Here is a 12,328-nt window from a genome sequence, read left to right on the forward strand (position 1 = left end):
TTTTACTCGTATCTCGTACTTTTACTTCTACTCCACTACATCTCAGAGGAATGGTACTCCACTACAATTATTTTAAAACTTTAGTTACAAGTTACTTTGTAGATTTTGATTGTTGTCACAAAACATACATTACCAACTTCAGCCCTATATACAGTACATTTTGGCCATGACGCGACACATTGTGAGCTTGTAGATCTGCTATTTTCACAAGGTTTTAATACATTTTATACATTTGAAAACTTGTGAAATGGGACATTCTGCATAATAAGTAATTTCTACTTTTGGTACATTAAGTACATTTTTACACCAATACTTTGGCACTTTAACTCAAGTAATTTTTGAATTCCGGACTTTTACTTGTAAAAGAGTATATCTAGAATCTAGATACGTTGTCACTTATACTTATCTAGATACGTTGTCACTTATACTTAAGTTAAAAATGTGAGTACTTTTTCCACCACTGCCCAAGATAGGGATGCTGGGTAGAAAATGGATGCCAAATGTGCCTGGGCCCACAATAGCAGTTAGAAAGTTGAAGGGGAGCGTGTGTGTGTGTGTGTGTGTGTGTGTGTGTGTGTGTGTGTAGGTACTGCATCAACTCCATTCTGTGGTGCAGATGGAGAGAAGGGGAGGCAAACAGCTCTGTGGCTGTTCTCTTCCCTATAAAACACATCCAGACATCCTGTTCTGTCTCCCTGGTCTAGTCACACTAGAGCTGTATGGTGGCCCTAAGACAAGCTAACACAGCCCACACAGCTGTGGAGCCAGATATGGCCCACAAAGTTTAACCACATTTCCCCGTGTTGAGGAAATCCCCTGGCTTTGTCCAACACGAGGAGGGTTTCGTTGAAACGGCGCGAGATTCAAGATGCAATTGTAGATTATTCCCGTTATTAATAACAATAACAATCATAATCATCAGCATCATCATCTCTTAATAAAACATTTGGTACAACAATTAACAGAACTGCCAGTTTTGGAGATCTGAAGCAAACAATAGTAAACATTTTGGTTTTTGTTTTGAATTATTTTAGAATTTGTTTTGATCCAGCACTTTTAGCTGATTGTCTGATAATTATGAATAAGACCCCTGGCTATTATTACAAATATCTCTATAATTATGAGAAAGAGTTTGGCATGATTGGCAGTGTGCTCACTGCTTACCATTCCAGCCACAATTCCTTAGCTCATGCTGCCCTCTTATGGTCAGTGTTGGTAATGGTCTTTTATAGACTAATCACTAGATATGTGGCAATCCTGCAAACAGGCAAAACATGTATCATATCATACATATTTAAACTGAATATCTATTATTCACAACAGTCTCTGTGGTAAAAGCACACACACACACACACACACACACACACACACACACACACACACACACACACACACCAACTTCAACCACTTAGTCTTAAATCATACAGTATATATTGTTAACCGGGGTTTGTACTTGGCCAGCTCCTTTTCCACTTTTTTTTACAAAAAATCTGCTGAAAATACCCATTCTACAAGCTTGTAGATCTACTTTTTTCACCAAATGTTTACCTATTTTTGCAGAATGTGTACGTATTATGGGTCATGTGGTTAAAACAGTCAGTATATTGGTTCAACCCTACTGATCTGTCATTTATTGGAGCATTTGGCAGGGATCTGAGCTGTGGTTATAACTGCAGGAGGTAGAATGAGGTCGACTACTAGGAAGTCAGACAGATACACATCCTGCATTTCATTAAGCTTTGAAACCACAGAGAGAAGTCTAAAAGCTTAACCATGTAAATCCTCTAGAGGGTTAGTACATATACATATACGTACATATATGCTCTCAACGCACCATGTGCATCCAAAACTAATATTGATTTGGAGGACTTTAATACATTTATGTTTCTCGAATTAGAAATATAGGGAGATTGTGCAAAATATCCTACAATTACTTGATTGCTTCCCCTCTTTTCTTTTAAAACAAAGCCAAAGCTTAACAAATAAATGCTGGTGTCACTGAGCTAAAGGAAATAAGATATCACAGAGTAATGTAATGATTATATTAAATATTCAAACAGTCTGTATCTGTGGAGGGCATCAAAGGCCCATATCATTGTTTATGAATAGCTTAAAAGCCACAGTCTGCCTCTGGAAGAAAATATGGCAGGAAATGATTACCGTCTTTGAAAAACCGTAACCATTCCTGCATGGCAAGCATACAAAGCAAATTAGGGGAATTCAAGCACAAAATGGGTGCCAAGGTAAAATAGTTGAGCCAATTTGGTCCCAATCATCGTTACATCTGGATGCAGTGTATTACACTGAATGTTGTGTACGGTAATTCATAACACTCAAGATGTATCTTCCAGTTTGCACTTTGAAAATGTTAACCAGCTATATTCTTGGTCATACAAAGTATAGCTATACTATAGCAGTGGTTCTCAGCCTTTTCAGACCGGGGCCCCCCAAAAATTATCATATTCGAACTGGGGACCCCCCACCCTGACAAGCACTTGCATTGTAGAGTTGAGGCATTCAATTTAGTTTGACTCGGTTCCACAGATAGCTATTGTGAAAATAGCAGATCTACAAGCTATATCTTTCTTGTATTATTGACAAGTTATAATAGCATCTTTTGTTGATTGCCTTTGATGCAATAATGGTCTTTTTCTTTTCTTTTGGAGGTATTAAAAAGGCCCTTAAATTGTCACTTCACTGTCATATGGGGACCCCACAGATTGAGAAAGACTATATATAGCACCGTGTTGCTCCGCGACACGTGAGCTTGTAGATCTGTTATTTCCTGTTGAAAGTGGTTAAAATGGCACAATGGACTCTGTTGAGGAGCCTACGTACTGAGACCAGCTGCTTCAAATCGTCTTCAAAAAGAAGTGGGGGCTTCGCAGACAGCGCATGGTGATCCTGAGCAGACTTCCGGACACACCAATCTCCACCTGTAACTCTTCCAAGTCGAGACCAGAGACGAGGGCGTGGCAGCGCGACCCTGAGTTGGACATGTGAGGGCGATGCACGAAAAAATAAGGTGGAAACATGGAGGGCAGCAATTGGAGCAGTGAGAAGGCAGAGAAGTCACATCCAGCTGCAATCTGAACCTCTCCCTCTGCTATGTAGCTCCGAGATGAGGTTCCACATGCTGTGCCATGTTTTCCCAATGCAACCTTAAGGATTATTGAATGCTTTAACCAGTGAAAAACAGCAGATATACAAGCTCACAGCGCGGCACCGAGTGCCGTGCTGCGAGCTTGTAGATCTGCTATTTTTGAAAAAGTCGTGAAAATGTGTGCAAATCTTTGAATATATGTATTTTCAAAGCGAACGTTTTTAACTCAAATATTGCTTCTGGGTGGTCCCTGGAACTAAATATTTTGAGATGGGGGTCCGTGGCCAAATCCATATCATTTTGGGGGTCCTTGACATGAAATAGTTTGAGAACCACTGACATAGTAGTCTCTCAAGAACAGACTAACTGAGCCCAGTTCAAGTGAAAAGGACCTTTTCTTTGACGATGGCTGGCCAGATTGCCGACATAGAAACAGAGGTTTTTCAAAAAACCTTAGAAGGATTCAAAAGACACTTATAGAATCGTGTCAAAATGCTAATTCTCACGATAAAAAAAAATAGCAGATCTACAAGCTCGCAGTGCTGCACTCGGTGCCGCGCTGTGAGCTTGTATATCTGCTATTTTTCAATAGTTAAAGCATAAAATAATGATACACAATAATGTGTACCCGTTCTAAATGGGTTAACGTGAGCAGTACAGCGCATGTGGACGGGGGTTGACTGGCCACAGGCTGACTAAAAAAGCGATTTAAAGGCTTGTTTCAACCCGTATGTAAAATGTTTTTCAGCGCTAAAATATAAAACATCTGAGAGCAGGGGGGCCTGCCTTTACGTTTTGGATACAATGTGCGGAAAAAGGTAAGAATCAAGCATATTGGCCAATGTTCCCCCGGTGTCATCAGCTGCCAGCACCCGAGAATGTGGAACCTCATCTCGAAGCTAAATAGCGAAGGGAGAGGTTCCAAAATGGTCTATGATGAAGTTTGTTAAATAGGTACGATAAGCCACTGCACCAAAATGCAACAAGATGTACTCTTTTGGCAATAGCTCGATCGAGGCTTCAAATTACACCATAAGTCTGATTATAATGTTTTATGTCTTTTGATCATCCAACATTACTTTCGGGGTACAGTATACAGTATATACAGTGAATAAGGGACAACATGAGGTTTTGTACCAATAACCTCTGTGTATACATTCAATTGTTCAACAAACCATAGACATTCAGTATGAAGCTTAAGGTATAAAATTACATATATATATATTCTAATGAAGGCTTATTGTTCCATCTTCTTTTGGGTACACAGTATGCAGTCCATAAAGTTAAATATATTTAACATTCAATGCAACATCATACTTTTTCTTATATACCTGGCTGTTGTTATGAAAGGTTGCTGTTATTCAGGAAACAGTAGGAGTAAAGTCCCATGGATAAGCTGTTGTACATGAACGAGATATAAACATTACCTGCATGAATACAGACAAAAAGGTAGCATCATGAATGGTACTGTAACTTGACAAGAGACATTCCCTTCTGTTGGCATATTTCGGATGCAGTTAAAATACCTGGTGGACTGGTATATTTAGCCCATTGACAATAAACCCATGGCATACTTGCCATTCTTTTCAAAGCATAATGTAGTTCATTTGATTTCCGAGGAAGCCAATGGATTCTATTCATCTCAATATGGTATCAAAAGTGAACCTGCCTGATGGGGTTGGCGATAGGGCCTTTCTGTGTGGAGTTTGCATGTTCTCCCCGTGTCTCCTAGGGTAGATACCCTCACAAAAACATGCAGTAATCCTGGTCTCTATAATGCCTCCCCCTGGCCAGCCGGGGTGCCTGATGGAGGGGAAAGGAAATGGTTGGAATAACGTGTTCCTTCCACGTGCTACGTCCAAACTGGGGAAATCCCCACTGTCAGGTGAAAAGAAGCAACTTGGACTACTCATGCATAGAAAGAAGCATGAGGTCAGTCCGTTGTCTCCCCAGGCACGGCAGAGTGAGAGCAGAGCCCAGGATTACATAGGCAATTGGCACTGGGTGAAAAGGGGTTACAAAATCGTGGGATAAACATTATATATATAAAAGAAAGGGAAAATGAACCTGCCCAGAAACCTGCTTATACACTCAATTGACTGTACTGTAGTTCCCCTCCCTGTAACATTTTCAGCACCTCTGCACAGGAAAAACAGGAGATCTACAGGCTCATAACACTTCAAAATGACTGGAAAATGTAAATTGGTTTGAGAATTTGTGTAACTGAAAATAGGCCATGGTGAAAGGATTGCTTTAGAAACCAAATTCAAACCACCGTGACTTCTTAACGGCCCTCCGGGGAAGCAGATTGCTTCAAGCTTAGTTTAAAACACAAGATGGGGTCTAAAAACGGTGTGGCTTTCCTGTGAATCACTGATGTCATATTGATGACGTTAGGCGACGGGACGGTAAATCTGAGATTATGAATTTAAAAAAAAAGTGAAACATATTCACACAAAAAGGAAATAAATTCACAATATGTGAAAAATATTCAGGGATTGACTTCCTTGGCCTACTGGCAGCACGCACAAGAAACTTTGACAAATACACAAACACAAAGACATTCTACACCATAAAAACCCTGGTAATTATTCCAAAATCTAACAAACTGCAGTTTGCTTTGGGAAAATGATCGGCAGTAACGTCAAAGCATACTGTTTAGTTGTGGTCGACAAGCCACACATGGTGCCGCGGGTAAGTCACACCAGAGTTTCCAGGGTATCTGCATTATCTCTTGATCTCAGTTGCCATATGTGCCATCTCTCACTCTGGCACTGATCAGTGTCAAGGCCATTCCTTTCTCCTGCTCCAGACACAGGGTCCACAGTGTAGGGAGCTGCGGGACTGCTCCTCTGAGGAGGTGGCCGCCCGGGGGCTTGTGGGGGCACACCTCCGGGCTGTTGGTGCGCGACAAGGGACGGGGTAGAGTTAGACATACGTCTCTCCCCGAGAGGCTCGGCGTGCTGAGGGTCCGTCCCGCCCTTGAGGGAGGCGCTGCCCGGGTGTCTCTCCCTCCCCGCTATGTCCTCCGAGCTGAAGGCTCCCCACAGGCTGTGCAGCCGCTGGAGCAGCGAGGAATCCGCCTTGCGCTGCCCTCCTCGCCGTTCCTGAGGGCTGCTGCTGCTGCGCGTCACCGGGGGGTGGGTCCGGCGCTCTGGCTCCACCGACGGCGACGTCCGGGTTCGCCGGAGAGACAGCTTGCCGTGAATTGGGTGACTGTTGTTGTTGTTGTTGAGCCCCTCTGACCGTCCATAGCACTGACTTTCCGACACATTGCCGTGGGAACCTGAGCGAGACCATTGGTTTTACTGTTCTACACACTGTATCTCTACATCACCATCTACAACAACATGAAAGGAGGGTTCTATTACCGGTGAAGCTGTGGTGGTCCACAAAGTCTTGGCTGACACGCCAGGACCCCCAGACACTGTCATTCAGGTCCTCTAACAGAGACAAGAGGGAAGAGGAGACGGAACAAGTGGTGCGTCAAAAACATATTTAGCAATATACATGTTTCAATACATTGTATCTTCTGTTTAAAGCAGGGGTCTTCAACAGGGGGTCCGGGACCCCTAGGGGGTCATTAGAGCTACTACTGGGTGGCCGCCAAATCCTTGTGTAATAGGATAATTATTTTAAATTAACAACTTGAACCCTCACATCCCTATTCCGAGGAGAACTTTAGCCAAAAATAGCAGATCTAAGCGAGGCGTTGAGAGCTTGTAGATCGGCTATTTTCAGCAAATAGGTTTGGCATAGAGGTAAAAAAAGAGCAGACCAAGTACATAGTACTAGGTCAAGTTTACAAAATATCGACGATTTAAGTGGTTAAATGTCTGAAAATACACATTAACATGAATCCAACATAGACTGATGATAGTGCTGTCAAACAAGTCTATGAATCTATCTATGAAATCGCTGAAAATCTGCATCACGCATTTATACCGTACAATATGTAGAGGGGTCCCTGCTTCATCTCTCTCTCAGCTAAGGGGTCCTTGGCCTGAAAACGTTGAAGACCCCTGGTTTAAAGGGATAGTTCACCCCCCAAAAATTATATCAATTACACACCCCATGGAGCCTAGAATGAATGGAGAGTTTTTTTTAAATGTTCTAGTTTTTGTCTCATTCCCGGGCTAATAATTTGATGACGAGCAGAGACTCCGATAGGAGACTAAATGGAGACTATTTTAGTTTTTTGGGGGTGAACTACCCCTTTAATGCAAAACCTGAGCTTACCCTTACCAATGGACGGTGAAGGGCACGTGTCTCCAGGTGTGTCTTTGGCGTGGCCGCTGTGTTTGTACTGCGCACGCAGTTTGAAGAGCCTGTCTGAGCTACTGTCAGGGCTACTGTCTCCTTGACTCTTGTACAGCAGGCGGTCTGACAGGACAGGAGAGTTGTTGTCATAGGGAGATACCTCTCCGCTCGAGACTTTGTTGGAGTCACTCGATAAGCGTCTGTCACTGAGAGAAAAGGACTCTTCTGTTTTCAGAGAGCCAGGGCTTCTGTAAAAGACAGACACACACGAAGGGTTTGCCACTCACTGTCACCTTCGATGATTGCGTATGCAGTGGTGTAAAATAACTAATACACAAGTACTGTTGGAAATACTAGTAGTACAATTACTAGTACAATTATGAGGTATTTGTACTTTACTTGAGTATTTACAATTTCCAATACTTTTACTTCTACTCCACTACATCTCGGTGACAAATATTGTACTTTTACTCCACTACAATTATTTGAAAATGTTAGTTAACAACTTACTTTCTAGATACGAAATATGATGAATTATAATATTGTAAAACATACACAAACCACTTTAGCCCTATTTTATACCTAGGCTGTTTGAAAATAGACGATCTACAAGCTCACAAACGCATCGCATCGTAGATCTGCTATTTTCAAACATTTTGTACTTTTACTTTTGGTACTTTAATTACATTTTGATGTCAAAACTTTTGTACGTTTACTCAAGTACATTTTGAATTCTGTACTTTTAAATACATAACATAATATTTCTATATTGCAGTATTGATATTTTTACTGAAGTAAGACATGTTAGTACTTGTTCCACCTCTGGGTGTACAGCATGTACAGCCAGACTAGCACAGCCAGACAATCCACCCATGTTAAAACAAGGTGGGGATATATACTGCAGTTAGATAGCTGCATTAGTATATAGTCTGGCCAAGCCAGGCTAGTATGTACTCCTATGGTTAGGGGGTTTGGAGCTGGTATTCTGTCTTACAAAAGCCTACCACAAGGGGGCAGTCACAAGGTATAAATAACATAACCACTGACTTCTTTTAGACCAGTGGTTCTCAAAGTGGGGGGCTCAAGGGGGTTGCCAGCAAAATGTGCTAATATAGCATGAGAATAACTTTAAGCACTTTAACCTTATTAACACTGGCTATTTGAAAATAGCAGCTCTATAAGCTCACAACAGGTCAAAATGCAAGGAGTTGTGATCTTGTAGATCTACTTTTTTGTATTATTATCATCTTGAAATATAGAATTTCCTATTTGAAACATTTTAACACAAATCTCGTGTGGGTGCTATCTAAGAAAACACAAAATTAAACTTATAGAGGTGGCACTTCCGAGTCTGTTCATTGCAAGATGGTTCTCAGAAATGAACAGTCCTCTTGACAAGATTACTTATCTTCTGAGAAATGGGTTTGACCCTTTTTTTGAAGCTTTGGCAACCTTATTTAGATTATATGGAAACACTGTCCCTACCTGTATACGAAAGGTTGTTACCTCCACTGATACGGTTAGGGACATAATGTTTTTCTACAGCCATCTCAGTCTAGAATCTGTTATTTCTTCAAACTACTTAACGTTTATAGTACAGCAGGGTTCCCCAATAGGCGGCCCGCGGGCCATTTGCGGCCCCGCGGGGGGCTACTGTCTGGCCCCCACCAACCCCAGTAATAATGGTGGTATAAGAGCAGCAACAACACTAGTATATCGTTGTTGTCGGGTGGAAACCTCGTATCTCCAAATTTGTATGTTCTTTCGCAAAGTAAAGCCCTGCTTCATCATACAAGGCCGTCGCACAAAAGTAGTGAAAACAGCAGATCTACAAGCACACAACGCCTCGCATGTGTGCTTGTAGATCGGCTGTTTTCAAGTTTAAATAATTTTTAAAATGATAAATGCAAAACAAACTGTTTTGGACATACAAGATTTTCACCCGACAACGACGATATCTGAACTGTCGCTGGAGTAGCGGGAACGCCACCGTCGCCCCCTGCAATGTTGTGGCCCTCGGCTTGGTACCCTAGACATAATTCGGCCCTTGGGGAAAACTAATTGGGGAACCCTGTACGGCCTGTAGTACAGTATACCTGTCTCTTCTTGTTGTTCCTTTTCTTTTCTATTTTGTACCACAGACGGACAGACAGACAGACAGACAGACAGACAGACAGACAGACAGACAGACAGAGCAAAACTCACGAGTACTGAGAGTCTTTCCTCCTCAGTAAGTAATCCACCACGTCAGGATCAGTCCCCAGCAAACTCATCAGAACCTCATTCTGCAGGTCAGCGGGCACCTGGGGAGGCCAAGAAGAGAAACACGTCCTTTCTACTGAACCTCGTAACAAGGACAGGCAGCGGGGAAGTTTGATTCTGTGCCTTAACCCATTTAAGGCGGGTACACATTATAGTGTATCATTAATTTATGCTTTAACTATTAAAAAATAGCCACGGACCCCCATCTCAAAATATTTAGTTCCAGGGACCCCCCAGAAGCAAAATCTGAGGTACAAACGTTCGCATTAAAAATACATATATTCAAAGATTTGCACACATGTTCACGACTTAAAAAAAAAATAGCAGATCTACAAGCTTGCAGCGCGGCACTCGGTGCCGCGCTGTGAGCTTGTAGATCTAATGTCTTGTACACCTAATGTCTTGTACACAGTGGTGCAGTATCAAGTACCAATACTGCAATGTAGATCTGTTACAAGTAAAAGTCTGGAATTGAAACCTTTACTAGAGTAGAAGTACAAAAGCATTGGTCTGAAAATGTACCTAAAGTAACAAAAGTAGAATGTACTCATTGTGCAGAATGTCCCATTCCAGGCCAAACATTTTCAAATGTATAAAAATCCATTGAAAATAGCAGATCTCCAAGCTTGTGAGCTTGCAGATCTTCTATTTTCAAATGGCTGAAATGTATGTTAGGGTTTGTCAAAGGGTCAAAATTCTAATTTTCACGATTTTTCTAAAATAGCAGATCTACAAGCTCGCAGCGCGGCACTCGGTGCCGCGCTGTGAGCTTGTATATCTGCTATTTTTCAATGGTTAAAGCATAAAATAATTACCCACAATACTGTGTACTGTGCATGTTTTGTAATAATAATCTAAATCTATTAAGTAAGTAGTAATTAAAGTTTTCAAATAATTGTAGTGGAATAAAAGTACAATATTGAAGAGGAGTAGAAGTATACTCCAATACTCCAGAAAAGTAAAAATAGCTCAAGAATTGTACTTATATGTACAGTACTTGAGTAAATGTACTTAGTTACTTTACACCACTGCTCAGTGCTCATACAAGTACAGTACCTCCGTATTGCAACAGAGGCAAAAGGGTAAATTATTGCTCTGTGCCAATGCTGAGTGTCACGAAGCACATCATGATCTCTGTAAGTCATTTTTGGCAACAACAATTTCTACCTCAGCAACTGCTCTGGATTTTCTGGCGAAGAACAGAAAACACGTTTAGGGTAGTGGTTCTCAACCTTTTCAGGCCGCGACCCCCAAAATAATCATATTTTAACTGGGGACCCCCACCCTGACGAGCACTAAGAGTTGAGGCATTACATTTTTTATAACACGGTTCTATTGTGAAAATAGCAGGTCTACATGCTCACAACGCTGTTTTTACTCTTATCTATTTTTTCCTACTTCTCTGTAACTTTGTAAATAACTGTATACTGCTGTGCTACAACTGGACAACTAAATTTCCCCCTTGGGATAATAAAGGTATCTATCTATCTATCTATCTATCTATCTATCTATCTATCTAACGCCTCGCAACGCAATTTTTGCCTCTAATATTTGACAATTGTTTGCCAGTTCTCAATTTGTCATTTTAGAGGTATTAAATTGTCACTTTTGAAATATGCAGATACCTTCTATACAATTAAAACTGTATGTTGGTTTGTTTACTGTTGAGTGAGAAAACAATGTTGCAATGCACATTAAATTAATCATCTTGGGACCCCCCAAAATAATTTGGGGACCCCCAGGTTGAGAACCACTGGTTTAGGGCACGGTCACCTATGAGGGCGCATTCTGCCAATGCATTTCAATGGTAATGGAGTGTTTTTTTGGAAGAAATCCGAAAATGGCAGCAAACTGCTCCATTCTCATTGAAATGCATTAGCAGAATCCACACTCATGGGTAGAATAAGAGTGCAGTGTGACTGTGCCCATAGAGCCCTAGCTAGGGTCATAGACAGAAATGTCTCAGACAGAAAAGAAAGTGACTCACTATTCATCTGCCATTGGCCTGGAAGGCAGCGAGGCACATTCACTGAGCTCAACCTCGCACGGCTCAGCAGTGAAAAACAAATTGTGGGGATTTATTAGCTTTACTGTAATGGAGCTTTGCATTACGGGAGACTATCTGAATGAGCTTAGTCCTTCTCGAAACGTATAAAGCCAATGTTGACATTTCATTAGGTGGCTCCACTCCATTAAGCTCGAGAATTCCCCATAAACGCTTTGTGAGGATTTTACGCGGGGAGAGGAGCAATGGCTATGGAATGCCCGTGTTCTTCTGTGATGTTAATTCAGACGCAATTCGTTTGGCACACCACAGCGCTCATTAAAGATAGCTTACCATAAAGAGTGTCTCGTGGGTGGATATCATCCTTTGGACGACGCTGATAATGGCTGTGCTCTCCTCCGCGCGGGCAAAACTCTGGACCACAAACTCTTTGTCTGAGTTCTTTTGCTTGCGTAAAAGGTTGGGCCCAAAGATGGTGGCCAGGTTGAGAGACGTCATCTTGTTTCCGGAGTTCTAAACACGACAGGGGGAAGAATTTGAAGATGTTTGCTATGCCCATGTTCACACAAACGTTCACAAACGGAGGCACAAACATTTTTCCTGGATGTTTTGATATGGAAGAACGATGGCATGAAAATGCCACACTATGCAGTTTGTGTGTTGTGATAGAATGTCATAAAGGCACCCCAGGTCTTATA

General features: G+C 41.7%; 1 protein-coding gene across 1 annotated transcript in view; it reads right to left on the reverse strand.

Moving 5' to 3' along the window:
* Positions 1–2,852: 2,852 nt before the first annotated feature.
* Positions 2,853–12,328, reverse strand: part of LOC308307544 (rho GTPase-activating protein 6) — a gene marked incomplete at both ends in the record, with an annotated part of 56,667 nt that continues 47,191 nt past the window's right edge. The window contains 6 exons of the mRNA XM_080752810.1: positions 2,853–2,986; positions 5,871–6,389; positions 6,475–6,546; positions 7,349–7,611; positions 9,569–9,666; positions 11,964–12,143. Coding sequence (XP_080608936.1) covers positions 2,853–2,986; positions 5,871–6,389; positions 6,475–6,546; positions 7,349–7,611; positions 9,569–9,666; positions 11,964–12,143 — 1,266 coding nt within the window. The remainder of the gene's footprint in view (positions 2,987–5,870; positions 6,390–6,474; positions 6,547–7,348; positions 7,612–9,568; positions 9,667–11,963; positions 12,144–12,328) is intronic.

The sequence above is a fragment of the Nannobrachium achirus genome (assembly GCF_963921795.1).
Source record: "Nannobrachium achirus genome assembly, chromosome: 22".
NCBI classification, from domain to species: Eukaryota; Metazoa; Chordata; class Actinopteri; order Myctophiformes; family Myctophidae; genus Nannobrachium; species Nannobrachium achirus.